The sequence below is a fragment of the Bos indicus genome, chromosome 5 (genome assembly GCF_029378745.1).
Source record: "Bos indicus isolate NIAB-ARS_2022 breed Sahiwal x Tharparkar chromosome 5, NIAB-ARS_B.indTharparkar_mat_pri_1.0, whole genome shotgun sequence".
Taxonomy (NCBI): Eukaryota; Metazoa; Chordata; class Mammalia; order Artiodactyla; family Bovidae; genus Bos; species Bos indicus.
In genome coordinates this window covers 117023232-117045492 of record NC_091764.1, presented here as the reverse complement: position 1 = coordinate 117045492, position 22261 = coordinate 117023232, and the positions used below count along the sequence as shown (strand labels likewise).

Below are 22261 nucleotides of genomic sequence, written 5' to 3'. Positions count from 1 at the left end.
TGACCATTATATCTACTATTGTGGGCAGGAATCCCTTAGAAGAAATGGAGTAGCCATCATAGTCAACAAAAGAGTCCGAAATGCAGTACTTGGATGAAATCTCAAAAACAACAGAATGATCTCTATTCATTTCCAAGGCAAACCATTCAATATCACAGTAATCCAAGTCTATGCCCTGACCAGTAATGCTGAAGAAGCAGAAGTTGAACAGTTCTATGAAGACCTACAAGACCTTCTATAACTAACACCCCCAAAAGATGTCTTTTTCATACTCTTAAATATTTACTTAAAAACTATACAACAGTTAAAAGCATTTTTTCTCTTGGCCATAAATTCAGTTCTCTAAATGCATCCTCCCTCCACCACCCTACAGAGGGCCAACCTTTCCTTTGAGCCAGAAGAAACCTCTAGTGTCTTGCACTGTAGAAGACTTCACCTGGGTGCTGGATACACTGCTGTATTTACTTCGTGAGATTTCACCTTGCTGCACACTTAGGAAGTATGTATTTTTCTGTATGTATGTTATACTTTTAAGAGTTTACTTAAAAAAACTAAGGCCTGCTTCTGGCATTTCATTCAGCACTAAAAGCAAAACTGCCCGTCTTTGGAGCTTAATTTTACTGGAAGAAATGGAGAAAGGGATGAGCAAGGCTGTACTTAAGTGAGATGAAGTGCGTAAAGAATGAATCCCCCAGAGTACCCCCTTTCGTTGCTACTAGCAGTGCTTTGCTTTAGATTCTAATCTGCAGTCAATTTCTTATTTTTCAATTTTCAAATCTTTCTCAGTCTTCACTTAACTAAAAATATATAATATCAATAGTATTTGCAATGTTCTGCCTTTTCCAGGAATGTAATAGAACTGGAACCACACACTATGTAGCCTTTACATATTGGATTCTTTCACTTAGTTATATGCACTTACATGTCCTCCATGTCTTATCATGGCTTGATAGCTCATTTCTTTTTAGTGCTGAATACTCCTTTGTCCATAGTTTCGGAGAAGGCAATGGCATCCCACTCCAGTACTCTTGCCTGGAAAATCCCATGGACAGGGAGCCTGGTGGGCTGCAATCCATTGGGGTCACTAAGAGTCGGGCACGACTGAGCGACTTCCCTTTCACTTTTCACTTTTATGCATTGGAGAAGGTAGTGGCAACCCACTCCAGTGTTCTTGCCTGGAGAATCCCAGGGACGGGGGAGCCTGGTGGGCTGCCGTCTATGGGGTCACACAGAGTCGGACACGACTGAAGCAACTTGGCGGCGGCAGCAGCAGCAGTCCATAGTTTATTTATCCACTGACCTACTGAAGGACATGTTGGTTGCTTCCAAGTTTTGGCAATTATGAATATGAATAAAGCTGTACTAAACATCTGTGTGCAGGTTTTTATATGGACATAAGTTCAATTACTCTGTTGAATACCAAGGAGCACAACCAATGGATGAGACGGTAAGAGTATGTTTATTTTTGTAAGAAACTGCACAACTGCCTTCCAAAGTGGCAGCACCACTCTGCGTCCCCGCCAGCCGTGAACGAGCGCTCCTGCTCTCTACATCCGCAGCAGCATTTGGTGTTGTCAGCGTTCCAGATGTTGGCCATTCTAATGGCTGTGCAGTGGTATGTTATTATTGTTTTAATTTGCATCTCCCTGGTGATGTAGGATGTGGGACATCTTTTCATATGCTTACTTGCCATTGTGTATCTTCTTTGGTGGGGCATCTATTTAAAGTCTTTGGCCCATCCTTCACTGGGTTGTTTCTATTGTTGTTGAGCTTTAATAGGAGTTCTTTGTATATTTTGGATAACAGTCCTTTATCATACATGTCTTTTGCAAATACTTTCTCCCATTCTATGGCTTGCCTTTTTTATTTTTTAATTGGAGGCTAACTGCTTTACAATGTCATATTGGTTTCTGCCACACAACGTCCATCAGCTGTAAGTGTACATATGTCCCCTCCCTACTGAACCTGCCTCCCACCCTCCACCCCATCCCACCCCTCTAGGTTGTCAGAGTGCACTGGGTTTAGCTCCCTGTCCTACATAGCAACTTCCCGCTCGCTGTTTTATATGTGGTAGCATATATCTTTCAGTGGTGCTCTCTCAGGTCCTCCCGCCCCCTCCTTCCCTCAATGGGTCCACAAGTCTGTTCTCTGTGTCTGAGCCTCTACTCCTGCCTTGCAAATAGGTTCATCAGCACCATTTTTCTAGATTCCCTGTATATACATTAATATACAATATTTGTTTTTCTCTTTCTGACTTACTTCACTCTGTGTAACAGGCTCTAGGTTCATCCACCTCCCTAGAACTGAGTCAAATTCATTCCTTTTTATACCTGGGTAATATTCCATTGTATATATGTACCACAGCTTCTTTATCCATTCCTCTGTTGATGGACATCTAGGTTGCTTCAGTGTCCTAGCTGTTGTAAATGGTGCTTCAATGAATGTTAGGGCATGTGTGTCCTTTTGAAATATGGTTTTCTCAGGGTGCATACATGGTTTGTCTTTTCATTCTCTTGATTTAATGCCTATTTCACATGCAGTTTGTTTTGGGAAACGATTTTTTTCTAAAGCTTTATTAGATATTTTAAATCCTTTTGGATTTTTTGTAAGCTTTTTATCAGTAACTGTTGTTGTTCAGTCTGACATCTGGCAACCCCATGGACTGCAGCACACCAGGCCTCCCTGTCCTTCACTGTCTTCTGGAGATTGCTCAAACTCATGACCATTGAGTCAATGATGCCACCCAATCATCTAATTCTCTGTTGCCCTCTTCTCCTCCTGCCCTCAGTCTTTCCCAGCATCAGGGTTTCTACCAATAAGTTGGCTGTTCACATCAGGTGACCAAAGTATTGGTGCTTTAGCTTCAGCATCAGTCCTTCCAATGAATATTCAGGGTTGATTTCCTTTAGGATTGAATGGTTTGATGTCCTTGCTGTCCAAGGGACTCTCAATAGTCTTCTCCAGCACCACAGTTTGAACACATCAATTCTTTGGTACTCAGCCTCCAGCTATCACATCCATACATGATTATGGAAAAACCATGGCTTTGACTATACGGACCTTTGTTAGCAAACTGATGTCTCTGCTTTTTAATACACTAAGTTTGTCATAGCTTTTCTTCCAAGGAGCAAGCATCTTTTAATTTCATGGCTGTAGTCACCATCTGCAGTGATTTTGGAGCCCAAGAAAATAAAGTGTGTCACTGTTACCATTGTTTCCCCATCTATTTGCCATGAAGTGATGGGACCAGATGCCATGCTCTTCGTTTCTTGAATGTTGAGTTTTAAGCCAGGTTTTTACTCTCCTTTCACTTTCCTCAAGAGGCTCTTTTAGTTCCTCTTCACTTTCTGCCACAAGGGTGGTGTCATCTGCATATCTGAGGTTATTGATATTTCTCCCGGCAATCTTGTGCTTCATCCAGCCTGGCATTTCGCATGATGTACTCTGCATGTAAGTTAAATAAGCAGGGTGACAATATACAGCCTTGACGTACTCTTTTCCTAATTTGGAACCAGTCCATTGTCCCATCTGATGCTTCTTGATGGGCATACAGGTTTCTCAGGAGGCAGATAAGGTAGTCTGGTATTCCCATCTCTTGAAGAATTTTCCACAGTTTGTTGTGGTTCACGCAGTCAAAAGCTTTAATGTAGTTAATGAAGCAGATGTAGATGTTTCTCTGGAATTCCCTTGCTTTTTCTATGATCCAACGGATGTTGGCAATTTGATCTCTGGTTCTTCTGCCTTTTCTAAATCCAGCTTGAACATCTGGAAATTCTCTGTTTATGCACTGTTGTACTTCAAGCCAACTTGAAGGATTTTAAGCATTACTTGCTAGCATGTGAAATGAGTGCAATCAATAACTGTGGACAGCTCAAATCAAAATTAACATTATTTTCTGCCTAAGACCACATGACTTGCTCTTTGAATATTATTTCACTTAACTCTTTCCGTGCAGCTAGGAACTTGTCCAAACTAATGGCTTTGACAGCATTCATGGGATAAGCTGTCACATATCTGGGAGTGGATTTAGGTCAAATTGGAAATGCTTCATCAAGATGGTCCATCTATGGCCACACTCAGAAATAAAAACCAACAGTATATAATCGTTGAATTGACCCCAAAAATGCCATTGCTGTAAGCACACGTCGAGGTCATGTTCTAGTAGTATAATAAAAGTGATTGCCAATTCCTGAAAGTCAGGACAGGAGCATTCTTTCGGTCAATTCAAAGACCATATATCATTGGTTTTTATTTTTGAATCTGCCCAGATGACGAAGGGCATTGCAGGCAGGTCACTTCAAGGCTTTGGAGGAGCACAGTGGCAAGTCCCAGGCGCACACAGCTTTTAAGGACAGCAGGAAGGGACACGACCCATTTTGAACCCATTTTATCTGCTGTCTCAGGGGACACAGTAACCACTGCGTGCAGCGCTCACCCTAGAACCCGGGCTTCCGTGCTAATGAGAGGACAGGTAACAGGAGAACTAAGACCAGCGCATTTCTCTCAGAAGCACAGGGTGAGCGAAACTGCCTGGGGCTACAAACCCCAGGGGTTGGGCGGTCTGTGAGGCTGCACACTGGCAGCACCGACTCTGTGGAGCTCGAGAAGGAAGCTGAGAGACTCCGAGCAGCCAGGACGGCAGGCCAAGTCGGCGTGAACGAGTCAAGGCGCGCCAAGGGCTGCCCAGCCCCTGCCAAACAGTAGATCTTGGGTGTGGGACGCCGCCACAAGGCGGAAGCGAAAATGAAAGGCATTCAGTCGTGTCTCTTTGCGACCCCAACGACTGTAGCCCCACCAGGCTCCTCTGTCCATGGGAATTCTCTAGGCAAGAATACCGGAGTGGGTTACCATGCCCTCCTCCAGGGCACTCTTCCTAACCCAGGGATCGAACCCAGATTTCCCGCATCGCGAGCGCAGTCTTCACGTTCTGAGCCACCGCTGAAGCCAAGCGGAAGGCGAAGAGGAAGTCCGCCGCGAAGCCCCGCCCCACCCCACCCCCCGCGCAGGCGCCCAGGGCACGCAGTGGCGGGGGCGGGGGCGGGGCCGCGCACGCGCCCAGGGCTGGGCCTCGCCGCCGCGGAGGCAGCGTAGGTGAGTGGCGCGGCCTAGCGGCCTGGCGGGAACGCGAGGGGACGTGTGCGGCCGCGCGCCGGTCACCTCACCGGCGTCTCCCGCTGCCCTGGCCGGGCCTGGGCTCCTCCGCGGAGAACTAGGGGGTTCTGAAGGGAGTGGCGGGCGCCTTGGAGCCAGGCCGCGGAACTTGCGCCCGGCTCGTTCCCGCGCTGCGCGGCGCTGCGGGCCCGGGAGCCGTCCGAGGGCCGGTCGGCTGACTGGACAGAACCGAGGGGGAAAAGTCAGTGAACTTGACGGCAGGGCGGCAGACACGACGCGAACTGAAACGCAAAGAGAGTGACAGCAGAGGTTCCGAGAACCGCGGGGACACTACCGGAGCTCAGCGTACTTGCGGTTGAGATGTCCGTGGGAGACGAGAGGGAAGGGGGCTGAAGAAGAAATCCATAAAGTGATAATGGTTAAGGATTTTCCTAAACTACAGATCAAACTGCTTAATGCAGCACAAGCAGGATAAGTAGGTTTAAAAGAGGTGAGGGTGGCGGGGAAGTCGATATATATTCAAACCGCTGAAAGCCGAAGGTGAAGAGAGAAACTTCAGGGCAGCCAGAGGGAAGTCCCCTAGGTGGAGACACGAGGGAGACCCTCCAGGCGGCTGGAAGGCCAGGAACGAGGCCGGGAGGTGGGAGAGCGCAGGGAACGCGTGGAGGATGCCGGGCCGCAGCGCAGCCTGCTGTATGGACAGTGGACGGCGGAGTCTTTGGGAAAAGATAGTTCCTGAATTAAAGAGGCCTCACATGCCCAGGAAGGTTTGAAACACCACTCAGAGCCTTGAGTTTTGTAAAATCCTGTTGAATTCTCTCATGCTTACAGTTTATGCGTCTCCTGAAATGATGGTGCCGTTTCTTCCTGTATCGTTACTCTCCTGAGTTGCATTCACTAGTTTTCGAATGTTGAACCAGGTTTGCATTCCTGGGTGGAGTCCAGTCTGCACTGATGCTCTAGGCTTCTTATGTATTATTGGATTCAGTTTGCTAATATTGTGCTGAAGAATTTTATTTGTGAAGGATATTGCTCCGTTGTGTTGTTCCGTGGCTTCAGTTCAGTTCGGTCTCTCAGTCGTGTCCGACTCTGCGACCCCATGAAATGCAGCATGCCAGGCCTCCCTGTCCATTACCAACTCCCGGAGTTCACTTAGTCGTGTCCAATTCTTTGTGACCCCATGGACTGCAGCACGCCAGGCTTCCCTGACCTTCACTATCTCTGGGAGTTTGCTCAAACTCATGTCTGTTGAGTCGGTGGTGCCATCCAACGATTTCATCTTCTGTCACCCCCTTCTCCTCCTGCCCTCAATTTTTCCCAGCATCAGGGTCTTTTCCAGGGAGTTGGCTCTTCACATCAGGTGGCTAAAGTATTGGATCTTCAGCTTCAGCATCAGTCCTTCCAGTGGACATTCAGGGTTGATTTCCTTTTGGATTGACTGGTTTGATCTCCTTGCAGTCCAAGGGATTCTCAACAGTCTTCTCCAGCACCACAATTTGAACGCATCAGTTCTTTGGCGCTTAGCCTTCTTTATGGTCCAACTCTCACATCCCTACATGACTACTGGAAAGGCCATAGCTTTGACTATACGGACCTTTGTCAGCAAAGTGACGTCTCTGCTTTTTAATACACTGTCTAGGTTTGTCATAGCTTTGTAGTTTTCCTATAATTAGTTCAGTTCAGTCTCTGAGTTGGGTCTGACTCTTTGCAACCCTTGGACTGCTGCACACCAGCCTTCCCAGTCCATCACCAACTCCTGGAAGTTGCTCAAGCTCATGTCCATTGAGTCAGTGATGCCGTCCAACCATCTCATCTTCTGTTTTCCCCTTCTCCTCCTGCCTGCAATCTTTCCCAGCATCAGGGTCTTTTCCAAGGAGTCAGTTCTTCTCATGAGGTGGCCAAAATATTGGAATTTCAGCCTCAGCATCACTCCTTCCAATGAATATTCAGGACTGATTTCCTTTAGGATGGACTGGTTGGATCCCCTTGCAGTCCCGGGGACTCTCAAGAGTCTTCTCCAACACCATAGTTCAAAAGCATCAATTCTTTGGTGCTCAGCGTTCTTTATAGTCCAACTCACATCCATACATGACCACTGGAAAAACCATAGCTTTGACTAGATGGACCTTTGTCAGCAAAGTAATGTCTCTGCTTTTTAATATGCTGTCTAGATTGGTCATAACTTTTCTTCCCAGGAGCGAGCATCTTTTAATTTCATGGCTGCAGTTACCTTCTGCAGTGATTTTGGAGCCCAAGAAAATAAAGGCTGTCACTGTTTCCATTGTTTCCCCATCTATTTGCTATGAAGTGATAGGACTGGATGCCATGACCTTAATTTTTTGAATGTTGAGTTTTAAGGCAGCTTTTTCACTCTCCTCTTTCACCTTCATCAGGAGGCTCTTCAGTTCCTCTTGACTGTCTGCCATAAGGGTGGTGTCATCTGTGTATCTGAGGTTATTGACATTTCTCCCGACATCTTGATTCCACCTGTGCTTCATCCAGCCCGCGTTTCACCTGATACACTCTGCGTAAAAGTTACATATATGCAGTACACAGCCTTGACGTACTCCTTTCCCAATTTGGAGCTAGTCGTTGTTCCCTGTCTGGTTCTAACTGTTGGCTTCTTGACCTGCATATAGATTTCTCAGGAGGCAGGTGAGATGCTGTGGTATTACCATCTTTTGAAGAATTTTCCACAGTTGTGATCCACACAGTCAAAGGCTTTGGCATAATCAATAAAGCAGAAGTAGATATTTTTCTGGAATTCTCTTGCTTTTTCTGTGATCCAATGGATGTTAGCAATTTGATCTCTGGTTCTTCTGCCTTTTCTAAATCCAGCTTGAACATCTGGAAGTTCATAGTTCACGTACTGTTGGAAGTCTGGTTTGGAGAATTTTGAGCATTACTTTAGTAGTGTGTGAGATGAGTGCAGTTGTGTGGTGGTTTGAATAGTCTTTGGCATCGCCCATCTTTGGGATTGGAGTGAAAACTGACCTTTTCCAATCCTGTGACCACTGCTGAGTTTTCCAAATTTCTTGGTATATTGAGTGCAGCACTTTCACAGCATCATCTTTAAGGTTTTGAAATAGCTCAGCTGGAATTCCATCACCTCCACTAGCTTTGTTCGTAGTGATGCTTCCTAAGGCCCGCTTGACTTCAAATTACAGAATGTCTGGCTCTAGGTGAGTGATCACACCATTGTGATTATCTGGGTCATGAAGATGTTTTTTGTATAGTTCTTCTGTGTATTCTTGCCACCTCTTCTTAATATCTTCTGCTTCTGTTAGGTCCATACCATTTCTGTCCTTTATCGTGCCCATCTTTGCATGAAACATTCCCTTGGCGTCTCTAATTTTTTGAAGAGCTCTCTAGTCTTTCCAGTTGATGCTGTCAGGTATCAGTTAACCAATTATCAGCTAATAGTCTAGTCTAGTTAATGGTATCAAGGTAATCCTGGAAGTTTTGGTAGTTCATGTGATACTAGCCTCAGAATTTCTTTGCAAGTACTCCTTTCTCTGTATTCTTTTTTCCTATGGTTGATTTATTTGCGTTTGGTTGCGCTGGGTCTTTGCCGCGAGCGGGCCTTCTCTGGTTGCGGGGCGCAGGGGCTGCTCTCTGGTTGTGGTGTGCGGGCTTCTCGCTGCGGTGGTTTTCTTACCGCAGAGCACAAGCTCTGTGGTGCATGGGGCTTCAACAGTTGCGGCTCCCATGCTCTTGGATGCATGGGCTTAGTTGCTCCTCCACATGGGGCATCTTCCTGGTATCAGGGATCCATCCTTTGTATCCTGCATTGGTGGGTGGATTCCATACCACTGAGCCACCAGGAAAGCCACCCTGCTCTGTATTCTGAATGTTTCTGTAGGTTGGTGTTACTCATGTAAATGCTTGACAATTTGCTGGTAAAGCCATCTGGGCATGAAGTTTTGCTGGTGCTCTATTTCATTTTAAAGTAAAATTTAAAATTACAGATTCACTTTTCTTAATAAATATAGGTCTTTTCAGGTTTTCCATTTTGAGTCACTTTTGGTAATTGGTGTTTTTATTTTCAAGAAATGTGTCTATTTCATCTAAACTGTCAAGTTCATTGGGTAAAAAGGTCACTGCATTTCCTTATTATTCTTTTGATGTCTGTAGTCTTAGTGATGTCCCCTATTTTGTTCCTCATTATGGTAATTTTTATCATTTTTCTGTTTTTCTTGATCAGTCTAACTAGAGGTTATCAACTTTATTGACGTTTTGAAGTAACCAGTTTTGGTTTTATTGATTTTTTTCCTATTGTTTGTCCATTTTCTATTTCCTTGATTTCTGTTCTTTATTATTTTCTTTTTTCTGTGTATTTTGGGTTTAATTTGCCTTTTTGTAGCTTCTTAAGGTAGAAAGTTAGATGACTTATTTTAAATCTTCATTTCCAGTTTAGGCATTTAAAGCTGTGAATTTCTCTAAAATCAGCTTAAACTGCATTGTGTATACTTTGGTATTTTAGTTTTCATTTAGTTCAAGCTATTTTCTAATTTCTCTTGGGATTTCTTCTGTGAATCATGATTTATGCAGAAATATATCATTTAATTTCCAAATATTTGGGGATTTTCCATGTATCACTTTGTTACTGATTTTAATTGACTTATTTAGGGGTTAGAGAAGGTACTTTATGGTTTCAGGCTTTTAAAGTTTGAGGCTCAGTTTTTGGCCTAGCCTATAGTCTTATCTTGGCGGTTACCTCATGTACACTTGACGAGAACGTGTGACCTTGAGCGGGTCTTGCAGTTGCCCTGACTGGAGACTCCTGGTGTGTATGGTGCCCATCTTCTCTGTGGGGAAGAAGCAGGCAGTGGGGAACTTTGAGATGTGCGTGGTTCTTGGTTCTGTAGGTGATGTGCCCCATCTCTTGGCCTTGCAGATGGCGTGTGAGACGGAGCGAACCCCCCTGGGTGTGTTCAAGTGCCAGCTCTGTGCCTTAACAGCTCCATACAGCTACCAGGGGCGGCAGCCCCCTGACAGCCAGTCTGTCGTGTGAGTACCAGGGTCCCAGCCCAGGAGCCTTGCCAGAGCTCTCTGGCCTGAATCTGACACAGAGCTTGTGTGTTGTGTCTGGGCCCACCCTGCCCAGGCTCTGGGTGCTTGAGGTGTGAGCCACACCTGATGGGTTCAAGGGCCATCTGGCTCTTCTGGAACCTCCCAGTCCCTCCCTCCATGTTCGGCCTTGGGTGGACTTTCCTGCCCGCAGCTCCTGTTCTGGTGGGAGTGAGCCCTGAGGGCCAGCATCTGCCCAGGGAAGGCCTGCAACAGAGCCAATGGGTCCCAGGCCTTGATTCTTGACCTTCAGCTCGTCCTTCATCAGACGCCACCTTGTGAGGATCTGACCAGTCCATTACATGGGACGGGTGCTGGGGGCCAGGCCTCTTCCCTCTGGCCGCGGGGATCCTGGGGGTGTTGCCTCAGGACTCTCTTGGTCTCCTTTCTGACGTGCACTGGAGGCCAGCAGGGCACCCATCGGCAGCCTCCACGTGCTCCCTGCGTGGAAGCCGTTTGGGAGTGGGCATCATCCTGGGGGCGGGGAGAGGACTCGTGCCTGCCCCCAGCCCCATCCTGTTGAGTCAGGTGGGGTCTGGGGTGGAGTTGCCGCAGCACTTCTCTGGGCCGAGGAGGAGCAGCGCTCTCTCGGAGGCTGTCGCAGAGCCTGGAGCAGGTCTTGTTTCAGTCCCAGCCTGGCCCCTTTGCTCCTCTCTGCTACTACTCGGTGGCGCTGGGGGCCCAGCCCCTCCCTCGATGCGCGGCCCCGGCGGGCGGCCCCCGGGAGGTCCGTGCAGCTGCCGAGTTCCTGTCAGCAGAGGTCGGGCCTTTCCGCCCCCTCTTCCTGTCCTGCAGCCTCCTGGAGGAGAGCTACGTGATGAGGGACCCCTTCACCCCCGACAAGGGCAGATTCCTGGTCGTCGGCTCGAGGTGCAGCATGTGCGGCAGGCTGGTGTGTGTGGGCCCGGTGGGTAAGCCGCGTGCGCCTGGGGCTGCCTCCTCTCTCCACCCCGTGGCTGGGACCTCACGAGTGCTCTCGGGAGAGGTGACCCTCGTGCCTTTCCCAGGGGCAGTGTGAGCGGCAGCCTTTCCTGGCCTTGGTGTTCCTGGGCCCCCTCACGGTCACTTGGCGGGGGCAGCTGCTCTGCCTCATCATGGGTGGGTCCCTGCAGCCAACAGAGGGCTCGGGGACAGGCAGGCTGGGGTCAGTTTGAGGGTCTCAGTGGGGGTTGAGGAGAGAGATTCTTGGAGGCTCTGCACTGCCCCCCTCCCCACCCCTTAGCCCCTAATCGCCTCCCCTCCCCGACTAAGTGCAGCTGGCATTGTGCTCTTCCCTCCATGGGACCGTGGCCGCCTTTCTAATCGTCCTAGGGCCCTTCCAGAGGAAGGGGCGTGCTTTCCGGAGCGTTTGTTGTGTGCCAGACCCTGTGCTTGGGGCTTGTGTTGCCAGCAATGCCTTCTTCAGTCCTACCCCGGCCCTAGTTAGGCAGAGCGGTGCCGCACCCATTTTACAGGTGAGGAGACTGAGGTTTGGAGAGGTGGCGTTGGCCCAGTTCACTGGGCTAGCTGAGCCTTTTGTGTGAAAGCCTGAGGACGGATGGAAGGCGGAAGACCCTTACCCCGAGTGACTCTGCAGCCCAAGCATCCCTGAGTATTCTGGCTGGGGGCCGAGGGCCAGCAGCGGAGGGGCAGGGGGGCTGTGTCACAGAGCAGATTGGGACAGCCAGTCTCCATCCATCAGAAGTCAAGGTGATGAGACTGGCAGGTGGGAGGAAGCCTCAGCTCAGGCAAAGGCCCAGAGGGAGCCACACTACCGTGGGGCCGTGTGAGGAAACAGGCAGCTGGCGCCGCTGAGGCCCTGTGTGGACCGGAAGCAGCTGGAGTTGGGAGTGGGGCCAGGCGGGGGAAAGCCAGGACTGCCGCCCTGGGAGTTTGGGCCGCACTTGGTGCCAGAGGGGACGGGGCCCCGTGTGGCGTCAGATCTCCACGGTTGTCTTGGTTGAGGCACAGCCTAAGCTCCTGGAAGGAAGGGACCCCGATACACGGGACAGATGAGACAAACAGAGCCTGGCCCAGGTGGCGCTGGCTGGTGGGGCACAGCTGTGGTCCTCAGCACAGGACCCGTCGGGTGCCCTTTGTAAGTTGCAGCTCCCACCATCACATCTACATCCCCACTGGTGGGAAGGGACAGGAGTGCACACACCTGTTCCTTCAGAGAGCACGACCAGGAGGTGGCATGCAGCTGTGGTGACGCTGCTGAGCAGACTCAGCCTCGTGGCCACCCCTGGCTGCAGGGCGGCTGGGAGGCAGGTCCGGGCCCTGTGCCGGATGGGCATCAGTGCAGTGTTAGTGGATGCCACGGTCGCCACGGTACGTGGAGGAGCAGTTCTGGCCTGCCCGGACCAGCCACTCGGCCGTGGCCTCCACCTCTGTGGGCTGTCCTTCCCGTCCCTGGCTGCTCCCAGCACCGGTGTCACCAAGCCCCTGCCCCACCGCCGTGATAGCCGGGAGAGGGAGGGACCTCGGGTTTCCAGCCCGTTGGGCCTGGCTTGTGCTCATCCTCGGCCCACGGTGGAGCCCCGCCCTGCAGAAGCCAGGCTGCGCCGTTTCTCCTGGCCGCCTTCGCGGGTCTCACCCAACCAGGCCCATGGCCTGCGGGCTCCGGCCCTGGCTCTTTTGCCCCCATTGCCCTCCTGGAGGCCCACCGGCTCTTCTCTTAGATGAGGACCACCCTCCTGGAGGTGGGCAGCCAGGCCCCTGTGCTCCCCTCTCCCTTTTGCTGTCTGGCTCTGGCCACACCCCCCAGCTCCTCTCTGCTGCTGTGTATCTGGGGGCCTTGCCTCACCCCCCTGCCCTGCCTGCAGTGAAGGGCTGCCCTCTGGGAGATGCTGCACTGGGCTTCTTGTGGCACTCAGCACTCCCTGCCCTTCTTTCAGGAATGCAGTCTATTCTACTCCAAGAGATTTTGCCTCCCCTGTGTCCAGGACAACGTGGATGCTTTCCCTCAGGAAATTCAGCAAGACTTGGAGAAAAGAAAAGTCCCCTTCACGAGGCCTGCCAGCCAGCGCAGTTCTCAACCATGAGTGCAGTCGGGTACCAGGTCCGCAGCGGTGCTCACCCAGGGCTTGTGGCCATGCGGGCTTCCGTGGCCCAGGTCAGAGACGGGGCCGAGATGGAGCCACTGTGCCAGCCTTCTTTCTGGGCCACTGGGAGCCGTGTCTGCAGCCCGGGGGGGCTGGGGTCTGCCTGCAGCAACACCAGGGTCAGGAGCCGGCAGAGACGGCGCCCACAGGCAGACCCCAGACGCCCGCGCTCAGGGACCGCAGCCCCCCACCCGCACAGCCCCCACCTTAGCAGCTGGTGAGACGCTGATGTGGGCTCGCCATGTGCCCCCAGTCCTTAGAGGGTAGAACTGCTCCGTCCAATTTTGTAATTTCTGCAGGGCCCGCGCACACTGCCTGGGGGTGATAGAGACATGTCTGATGAGGGGACCAATAAAGAGCTTTTACTGACCAATGTTGGTGCTGGGTTTTGTCTTCTGGGGCCGCACTGTCCCAGGTCCACTCTGTTACCGGACCCTGACAGGCAGAGACGACCTCAGGCTTGGGTTCAGGGCAGACCCTATAGTTGGTACTTGTTTTTCCAGACAAGCAGTTCATCTCACAGCATCACTCAAAACTCCCCAAATAATTTTTAAAAATAGTTTATTTTTTAAAACCATTAAGGCAATACTGTACCCTGAAATTAACTCTTTACATTCATCAGTCTTACAGTAGGACATTCCAAACATATAAGTTCCCATCAATTCAGGATAGAAATTAATATACATGATCAGTTCAATCTCCTAAAGGGAAAATGAATAAGATCCTTTTTTTTTTTAATTAACGTTATTTTATAGCCATTTTCTAATTGCCGGGCACGACCACCAGGAAAGTGACCAAGGAGATCCCACTCGTTGTCCTCTGCATACCCCAGCTTCCCTGACCCCAGGTGCCCCACCGATCACACCCAGGGGGCTGAGCCACAGAGGTCATTTGGAGCCTACCCAGAAGAGCTCGGCTTTGGAATTGCTCCTGTTTAGTATGAAATACAAGGGGTCTGTCAGCCCCTAAATGCTTTGAGAGCATTAAGGCACCAAGAACAATAATGGACCAACACACACCAAGGAATCGCGCTTAGTCCTGGCTTTGGAAACCGCGTGGCTCTGCCGCATGTCTGGCAAAGGCTTCCTCTATGCCCTGTGTACCCCAGGCACAGACACGCGTCAGGAAGAGGCCCGCCTGGGTTTGGAACAGGTTGCCTGGGAGATTCACGGGATCTGTGGCTTCCGCTGGAGGCTGCCAGAGGAGCAGCCGGTGAGAGTCCCTGTCTCAGCATCTCTCAGATTGCAGAGCTCTTTGGTAACAATCCCCAGGTAGTAATTCCCTGAAGAGCAGACAGCTGCTTACTACATAGGAGAAGTTCCGGGTCTCCAGCGGGACCGACCCTGCTTGCGTGAAATTGGTGGCTTCTAACCTGGGTCTGCCTTGCTGATAGATAGACAGGCTTGCCTGTGCTGCTCATGTGTGAAAGACGAAGAGAACAGATTTACAGGGAAATAAATTCCAGATGGCTCAGGAGAGAAGGAAAGCTCAGACGTGTGTGTGCGTGCGTGCGTGCGTGCGTGTGTGTGTGTGTGTGTGTGGTGTCTGGGGAGGGGCGGGCCTGTGTGCGCATGCGGGTGTATTTCTCTTGTGACGTTTCAGCTTTTTTTGTGTTTCCAGCAGGTCCAAGAGCCAAGCTACTAAACAGTATACATCAGTTCACACTGATTTCAGAAGGATCCCAATGTTTGTTGTTAGACACATGATTGTTGGTTAGTAAAATATTAGGATTTAAAAAACTCAAATCACAGTATTTAAGATATAGCTATTAACATAGTTCCTTTTACCATACAGTGTAGAAAAAAAAAGTGATTCTCAAATACAAATACTGTGACTGCAGGACAGTGAGTGGCATCATCTCACGTGAGGTACGTTGTTCTTTAGGCCTGAAACAAGGACCAGACCATCCACGCCTTTAAGAAGAAACTTCCCCAAAGCGAATGATTTTTCTTGGAAAAGATCAGCTACTCGTCTCCAGGGCTTCTCAGCCCGTGGCCCCCACCTTCTGTCCCAGGAGGCAGGGCTGGTGGTGGGGTCTTGTCTGCACTCCGGCTGGCACGATGCAATGCTACGCTGGTCACGCCGCTGGGGGTGGCAGTGGTGGGGGGAGGCAAGAGAGGAGGCGGCTGCTGTGTTACCTTCTCTGGGGGAAACAGGGAAGCTGTTCACATTTGACCCAAACTAGCAAACACATTTTCAAATGAAAAAACCTGACCCAGGTCTCAGTTTGCTGTTTTGCAATGTGAAAAAATTGGTATTTCTTCAATTTTTGTTTTTTTCCAAATAATGCATTTAACAGCCACAGGGCCCCCGAGGTCCTTGATGTTATGAGTTGCTCAGTCGAGATGTGACCTTGGCGTGGATGCAGTGTGGTCCGTTCTGTGCAGAGGATCCCAGAAGCATGTGGCTGCGTGTCTTCCAGCTGAACCACATCATGTGGCCCCCTCTTCCCCAGGGGGGTTATACTTCTCCCGCCTCACTGAAATTCTGAGAAGCAGACAGTCTAGATCTGAGGAGTCTGGGCGCCTCAAGCCAGGAAAAGGCGTGTGGAAGTGAGCCTCGGGCAGCGGCCTCTCTGTTCTAATAAGTGGGCCGCACCCATAGCAGCCCACTCTACGGGAATACAGTAGGAATCTGCCACACCCCACACAAACAGCATCATGGAAAGTGTTATTTAGCTCTTCAAATGAATTTGAAGACGCGTGGTCTTTTTTTCCCTTAGAGCACTTCCAGTACCACACTTTAATTCGTCCGGCAGTCCCCAGAGGAGTAGGAGGGCCTCCTGTATCCCAGTCAGACCAAGCTGCTGCCCTTGTTTTCACTCTAGTGTGTGTCCCTGGCTGAGGGTTGATGACCATTTTCCTAATTGTGCTGAAAAATGGTGCCTAAAAATAGATGTAAATCTCAGCCAACACTCAGACCTCAACCTTTGGAGCCTAATCTCGGATCTTCCTAGAGAGAAGTTCCCCAGAGGAAAGTGTGCCCCCGGTAAAGTCCTAGCCCTGGGAAGGGGGCGCATGCGCAGGTGGTGGGGCGCAGTCGGCAGCATGCGGCCGGCTGGTTGGCATTCCCCACCAGCCCTCAGGGAGATTTCACGCGGGCCTCAGTCCGCTCCTCCCAGCGGGGCTGTCCGCAGAGCCTCCCTGCCGCAGGCGGGCCGTGCCTTCTGGAGAGCTAAGGCAGGAGTCCCCTTAGCTGACCACTCCAGGCAGAGATTTCATTGCCGAGAATCTGTCATCCCAGAGGAGCCCCATAAGCCTGCTTGGACCAAGACTTAAGAACAAATGCAGATATAGTCCAGTGCCTGCAGCAACAGCGCTGTGAAAACCCTCCCTGGACACCTCTTGATAGTTCAGCCCTCAGTTAGTGGCAGCAGTCTAGTTTGTGACATCTAGGGACAGTGCAGTTTCCTTGCCTCTCTTGAATCGACATGGCTGTTGTGAACTTAAAGAGCAAGCGACCCCTCCGGGAACATGTGCAGCCAGGGGACCAGACTCAACCACAGGGACCACTCTGAAGCACCCTCACCTGCCTTAAATGCAGGGGCGGGAGAGTGGAAGCAAGCCACACCCGGGGCCCAATCCGCACGTCCAGGCAGTCCTTCCGAGCCCGGTGTTTCCACTCAAAGGTGGGATGACACAGTCCGACCCCCTCGAGAGTCTGAGGCCTGGAAGTGGCACCAGAGCCTGCGCTGACGGCGCAGGTGGGGAGCCAGGAGCACCTGCATGTCTTCCTCGCAGGACCCGCGTTTTGGAAGCCGTGCGGGTTGAAGAGGCACTTTGAGGTGACTGGTTTTCCAGGGTCCCTGGAAGCCCCTACTGAAGGCCAGGCCAGTGGCCAAGTTGGTCTTAGCTGGAAGTACCTGACTCCCTGGTTGAAACAATGGACTTATATTTAAACAGGACTTTTTAAGACATTCCAGAGACGAGTGTGGTCATTGGGTCAAGACAAAAAAAGCCCTCTGTCGTGCATCTGGCCGCGAGCCATCAAAATGCGCCTGGTGTCACGGTGGCTTGGAAGGAGCCAGGCACAGAGGGGCTCAGGTGCGACGGGGGCAGAGGCCGCGCTGACGAAGGCTTGCACAGAGACGCCTCTCTGCCCTCGCCTGCAGAATCTCCCTCTGAGCAGGATCCCCCTCGGCCAGCAGGTGAAGAGGGAGGCCCTGCGTGGGCCAGTCACCTGGGCCCTCGGCAGCAAAGGTGCGAAGTCCTAACCCCTGGGCCACCGGGGAATTTCCAAGGCTCCCTTTAAACGATAAAATTTCCTTTAAAAATCCACATAGGCTTCCGTGTCTCAGGGTGCACACAGCAGAGGTGGGCACACAGTCTCTGAGCCCTGCTCACAGATGGTCTGACTAGGAACGCCCCGAAGGCCCTAGTGCTCCATGGACCTTAGATTTGACAGAGGCTCCTGACGGCCCTATCGACGTGGCTGTCCAGCTGCAGATTTGGGGAAACAGTAGCTGCTCAATTAATAGCTTTCTCATCATCAATCATCCAACCAAGGGCCCTACCTGTGCCTGGAGCTTCTGCTCAGATTGTAGGCTGCTGCGTTCTGTGCTCTTAAATTGGAAGGAAGGGCTCACTTTAACAGGGCCGACTCTCAGGCGTTCTGGAATTCTTTCCCTTCGATTCACAGTCACTGTTGACGCCTGTGTGTGTATCCTCTTTGGGAAGATGCTTTGAGCCCCTCTCCCCAGAGAGCTGTGTAGAGGTCACAGGGTTCCCGGGGGCCAGGCGGACAGCGGGCAGGGCTGTCGTCAAACTGCTCCTCTGACACTGGACATCAGGGAGGCAGCATCCACGCGTGCAGCCCTCAGACTTCTCGCAGTGTGGCGGGGGCAGAAGTGAGCCCGTGGAACCCCCAACCAGAAATGCCCAGGAGGCAGAGAGGAGGGCCACTGGGCGGCAGCAGAGCGGCCCGGAGGAGCCCCATGGTCCACCTGTCCAGACAAAAGCCGCCAGTAGTCTGTGGCCTCTGGGGAGTCTGGCACTTGGTGGTAAGTGAGGGAACGAAGAACCAGGTTTTAACAGTGGCTTAAGAGCAGATCAAGGTGGTGAAAAGGGGTCCCGCCATGACCTGCACCCAGCACCGCGGGCGGCTGGCTCTCCACTCGTCATCTGAGGTTTCTGGAACCTGCTTCCACTGGACCTTGCGCTGATGTCTGCTAAAGCCTCACAAGCAAGAAGTGTGCTTCTTCAGTAGCTCCTGTGTGAAGCACTACCATCTACTAAACTGGCGAATAACCCGTCCGTCATCTGACTATCAGTGCTCGGAGAAGTCTTGGATTGTGTGACCCCAGACGTTCTGAGTGGCAATGAGTGGCTCTGTTATTTCAAGTGAATTTCTTCCTATTAACAAGTGAACAATGTCAGGTTGCTTTCAGGCCAAGGTCCTCTGTGGCTTCACCACGGGCTTCCCTGGTGGTCTGGCTGGACCCCAAGAGGACCAGACGCTCGCTGACACCGTGGATGCAGTTAGCCTGTTCAGTGGCAAGCGTGAGCTGGGAACTGTTTCAGATAGGTCCCATGAGAATCTAAACAGAACCTGCAGGTCTTCCGAAAGCCTGAGTCTTGAGCCTCGCTTTCCAAAGCCGTGTCTATGTGACTAGACCCGAAAACACTAGAGCGAGAGGCAGCACACGCACAGGATCCAGCCCGTGACCCCAAGACCTCGCACGAGCCACAGGCCTCCAGGCTCGTCAGCCCAGGGAGTTCCCATCTTAGGAAAGAACGGGGACACGGGTGCACCTGTGACTAAGAGCTTACCTCCTTTCTGACTTAGGGTGACCCCTGACTGGCGTCAGTTCTAAAGCGGAAATGCTGTCATTTGTCTCCAGCAGGCCCTTTGATTGCATCTTAAAAAAATTAAAAGATAAAAGCATCACCGAATGTGTAATGTGTACAAAGATGTCCTAATTGTGAGGCTTGGTTTTTTTTTAAGCTGAAGTCTCAGTTTTTTGTATGATAATGCTGGTCTTGGTGGAGAAGGAAATGGCAACCCACTCCAGTATTCTTGCCTGGAGAATCCCAGGGATGGGGGAGCCTGGTGGGCTGCCATCTATGGGGTCGCATAGAGTTGGACACGACTGAAGCAACTTAGCAGCAGTAGCAGCAGCTGATCTTGGAGACTTTTTCAAATTCAGTCCTAGCCATTCTTTAACAGCAGATAATAATGACCTTATAGGACCAAATGTCCTAAAGACAGAGGGGGGAGGGTCATTAAGGATCGAAAGTGCTGCCGGCCCAGGAGGCGTCCAGGGGCTGAACCGGCTGGGGGGTGGGGAGGCACTCTGACAGCTCTCTGACGGACAGTTAATCCAAGTGGTGGACAGGACCACGTGCTCTAGACAAGAACCATAATCCACAGCGTCTCCAAACTGGACTGAGGTTGGAAACTCGACTTTAAGGCTGAATCAGACCTTGTAGATTTTGGTAAAACCACCTTATATATGTAGCTGGAAAAGGAGACAACTCTTGAAATCCTTGCAAAAACCACCTGTTGTGAATCCTGAGACCAAATGAAACCATTTCATCCCCCCACCCTGCCCCACCCTGGCCCACTCTCCAGGCGAGACCCCCGGCCCCACCCCCATGCTATACAGTCACAGGTGCTTTGTCCTCTCCACCCTAGGGAGCAGCTGCCACCAACAGGGGTTAAAAAGAAACAAAGCTGCATATTTAGAAAAGCAACACAGAAAAAGACCAAGGAGCTGCCTTGACAGAGGGGGCCTGGAGCAAGATTTATAAATAACTTGTCAGTTTGCCCCTGGAGACGCGACCCTGGCCCCCAAACAGCTCGGCTCGGTAGATTCAGATTTGACAGGGAGTCGAGCCGAGAGGAATGGGAAGTGGACCACACTTCAGTCCCTGTTCTTCCTGCTGACCGCAGGTGCTAGCTTAACACAGGGAGGGGATCGAGTCCAGAGGGGCCTCGAGACACGGCTTTCTGGAATCTTCTACACGCGCCTGGGAACAGGCTTTTCCACATACTACTTACAGCCACAAAACAGCAAACTGAACCGAAACAGCCGATGCATTTCAACAAGCTTATTGAAATCATTCTTTGACATTCTAAATCCTGTGATTCAAAAATAGCACGTTGTCTTTCTTAGAATTCAGGAAACAGAACCAAAGTCTTCCAAATAAATATTTCGCTGCTCTTAAAATACTTTGGAGACATCTATGTTTACAGGATTATAAAAATTAAAAAGTGCTGATTAGTTTTCAAAATTATAAAAGAGCACAACAGTCAAAAAGCGGTAAAAAGGGAAGACAGACCACGTATTCTGAGGTTAATTCACTGGTAAATTCCTAACACGATATAAAGAAATCTGCATTGATTCACATCAGGCACATTAAAAATCAGACCGCTGAACACCATTACCCCTCATTTCCCAAGTCCTGATTAGTAGCTGCTTCTCACCAGCATCTCAAGACTCTGCATTGCTCTCAGAAGTGGTTACAAAAAAGAAACGTGGAGTAGCCTTCCGGTTACCTAGGCAGTATACCTCCCGTTGTTCCAAGGTTTCCATGGTGGATATTTGTGCAAAGCTGCATTGCTCCTGTCTCTCTGTAGTGCCGCCGCCTCTAAAAACCCGAGAGAAGCCTCTTTTCCGCGCTCGCGTCTGGATCGTCAGTACATGTCCCTGTAGATCTCCTGCAGCAGCGGGTGCAGGGCGGCGTCCGACTCCGTCTTCTTGATCACCTGCACCAGCTGTGCGTGCTCCGTGACCAGCTGCCGCAGGTCTGCCATCTTTTGCAGGAGTTTTGGGAAGAGGAAGACGTCGTCAGGATGGTTGTTCTGTAGGTGGAGTTTGAGCACGTGCACAATACCCTCCTGCATTTTCTCAATGTGTCCTACATTTAGGAGGCCAGGCCGATCTACCCTCAGGAGAGAGGAGAGAGGTGTGAGTGGGGTAACCGCACGGTAACGCCAAGGAACAGTCTTCAAGTCTGAGAAACCAAACATCCTGACTGGACCCTGCCTTTCTTACCCAAAGCTCAGCTGCCTTTACACACGGTCCACTTGCGTAGAAGACAGAGCTACATTTTCCCCAAATCGCTGGGCCTGGGACAGACAGGAGGAATGCTGCTACTGCTAAGTCGCTTCAGTCGTGTCCGACTCTGTGCGACCCCAGAGACGGCAGCCCACCAGGCTCCCCCGTCCCTGGGATTCTCCAGGCAGGAACACTGGAGTGGGTTGCCATTTCCTTCTCCAATGCATGAAAGTGAAAAGTGAAAGTGAAGTCGCTCAGTCATGTCTGACTCTTAGCGACCCCACGGACTGCAGCCTACCAGGCTCCTCCGTCCATGGGATTTTCCAGGCAAGAGTACTGGAGTGGGTTGCCATTGCCTTCTCCGGACAGGAGGAATACTCATTCCTAAGTATTTCTTTTCTTTTTTAAAATGTATTTTATTTATTTGGTTGTACCAGGTCGTGCCTGCAGCTCATGGGATCTTCCATCTTCACTGGGACATGTGGGATCTAGTTCCCTGATCTGGGATCGATCCTGGGCCCTCTCCACTGGCCTCGAGGAGCCTTAGCTGCTGGACCACAAAGGAGGTCCCTCTCAGTATTTCTGTGACCTGAAAACCACTGGCTACCGTACAGGGTGGCTGCTTCATCTAGAGTTTATCCGATGACCGCCTGTCAGGGGGAAACTCCCACAACATTAGGAGTAGCAGCTATACACACAGGCTACTTGCGCCTAATATGGAAAACAACACCCTTCTTCCTACATCTTCTTAGGTGCTCCGTTTCAACAACATTTAAGGAGTGTGATTATGCTCCACATAGGTTTAATGTGGTATAGAGCACCGTTACAGGTACCTTCTGAGTGTGTGAGTGTGTGTGCTCAGTCGCGTCCAACTCTTTGCAACCCCATGGACTGTAGCCCGCCAGGCTCCTCTGTCCATGGGATTTCCCAGGCAAGATTACTGGAGTGGGTTACCATTTCCTTCCCCAGGGGGTGTTCCTGACCTAGGGCTTGAACC

The 22261-nt window shown here is 50.8% G+C and overlaps 2 protein-coding genes across 13 annotated transcripts in view; one reads left to right on the top strand and one right to left on the bottom strand.

The window, feature by feature from the left end:
- Positions 1 to 5014: 5014 nt before the first annotated feature.
- CDPF1 (cysteine rich DPF motif domain containing 1) lies at positions 5015 to 13638 on the top strand. 8 transcript variants are annotated; one of them, XM_070790580.1, is made up of 4 exons: positions 5015 to 5091; positions 10010 to 10122; positions 10978 to 11052; positions 13059 to 13638. In XM_070790580.1, the coding sequence occupies exons 2-4, from the start codon at positions 10010 to 10012 to the stop codon at positions 13474 to 13476; spliced, it is 606 nt and encodes a 201-aa protein (XP_070646681.1). In that variant the 5' UTR covers positions 5015 to 5091; the 3' UTR covers positions 13477 to 13638. The 8 variants fall into 8 exon arrangements, with proteins under 8 accessions (XP_070646681.1, XP_019817539.1, XP_019817538.1 ...); XM_019961980.2 differs by lacking the exon at positions 5015 to 5091 and adding an exon at positions 5098 to 5457; XM_019961979.2 differs by lacking the exon at positions 5015 to 5091 and adding an exon at positions 5098 to 5466.
- A 171-nt stretch (positions 13639 to 13809) lies between these two features.
- The window catches only part of PPARA (peroxisome proliferator activated receptor alpha), a 73415-nt gene continuing 64963 nt past the window's right edge, over positions 13810 to 22261 (bottom strand). For all 5 annotated transcript variants that reach the window (XM_070790577.1, XM_019961972.2, XM_019961970.2 and 2 more), the window contains one exon: positions 13810 to 21148. In XM_070790577.1, the coding sequence (XP_070646678.1) occupies positions 20901 to 21148 (248 nt within the window). In that variant the 3' untranslated portion in view covers positions 13810 to 20900. The remainder of the gene's footprint in view (positions 21149 to 22261) is intronic.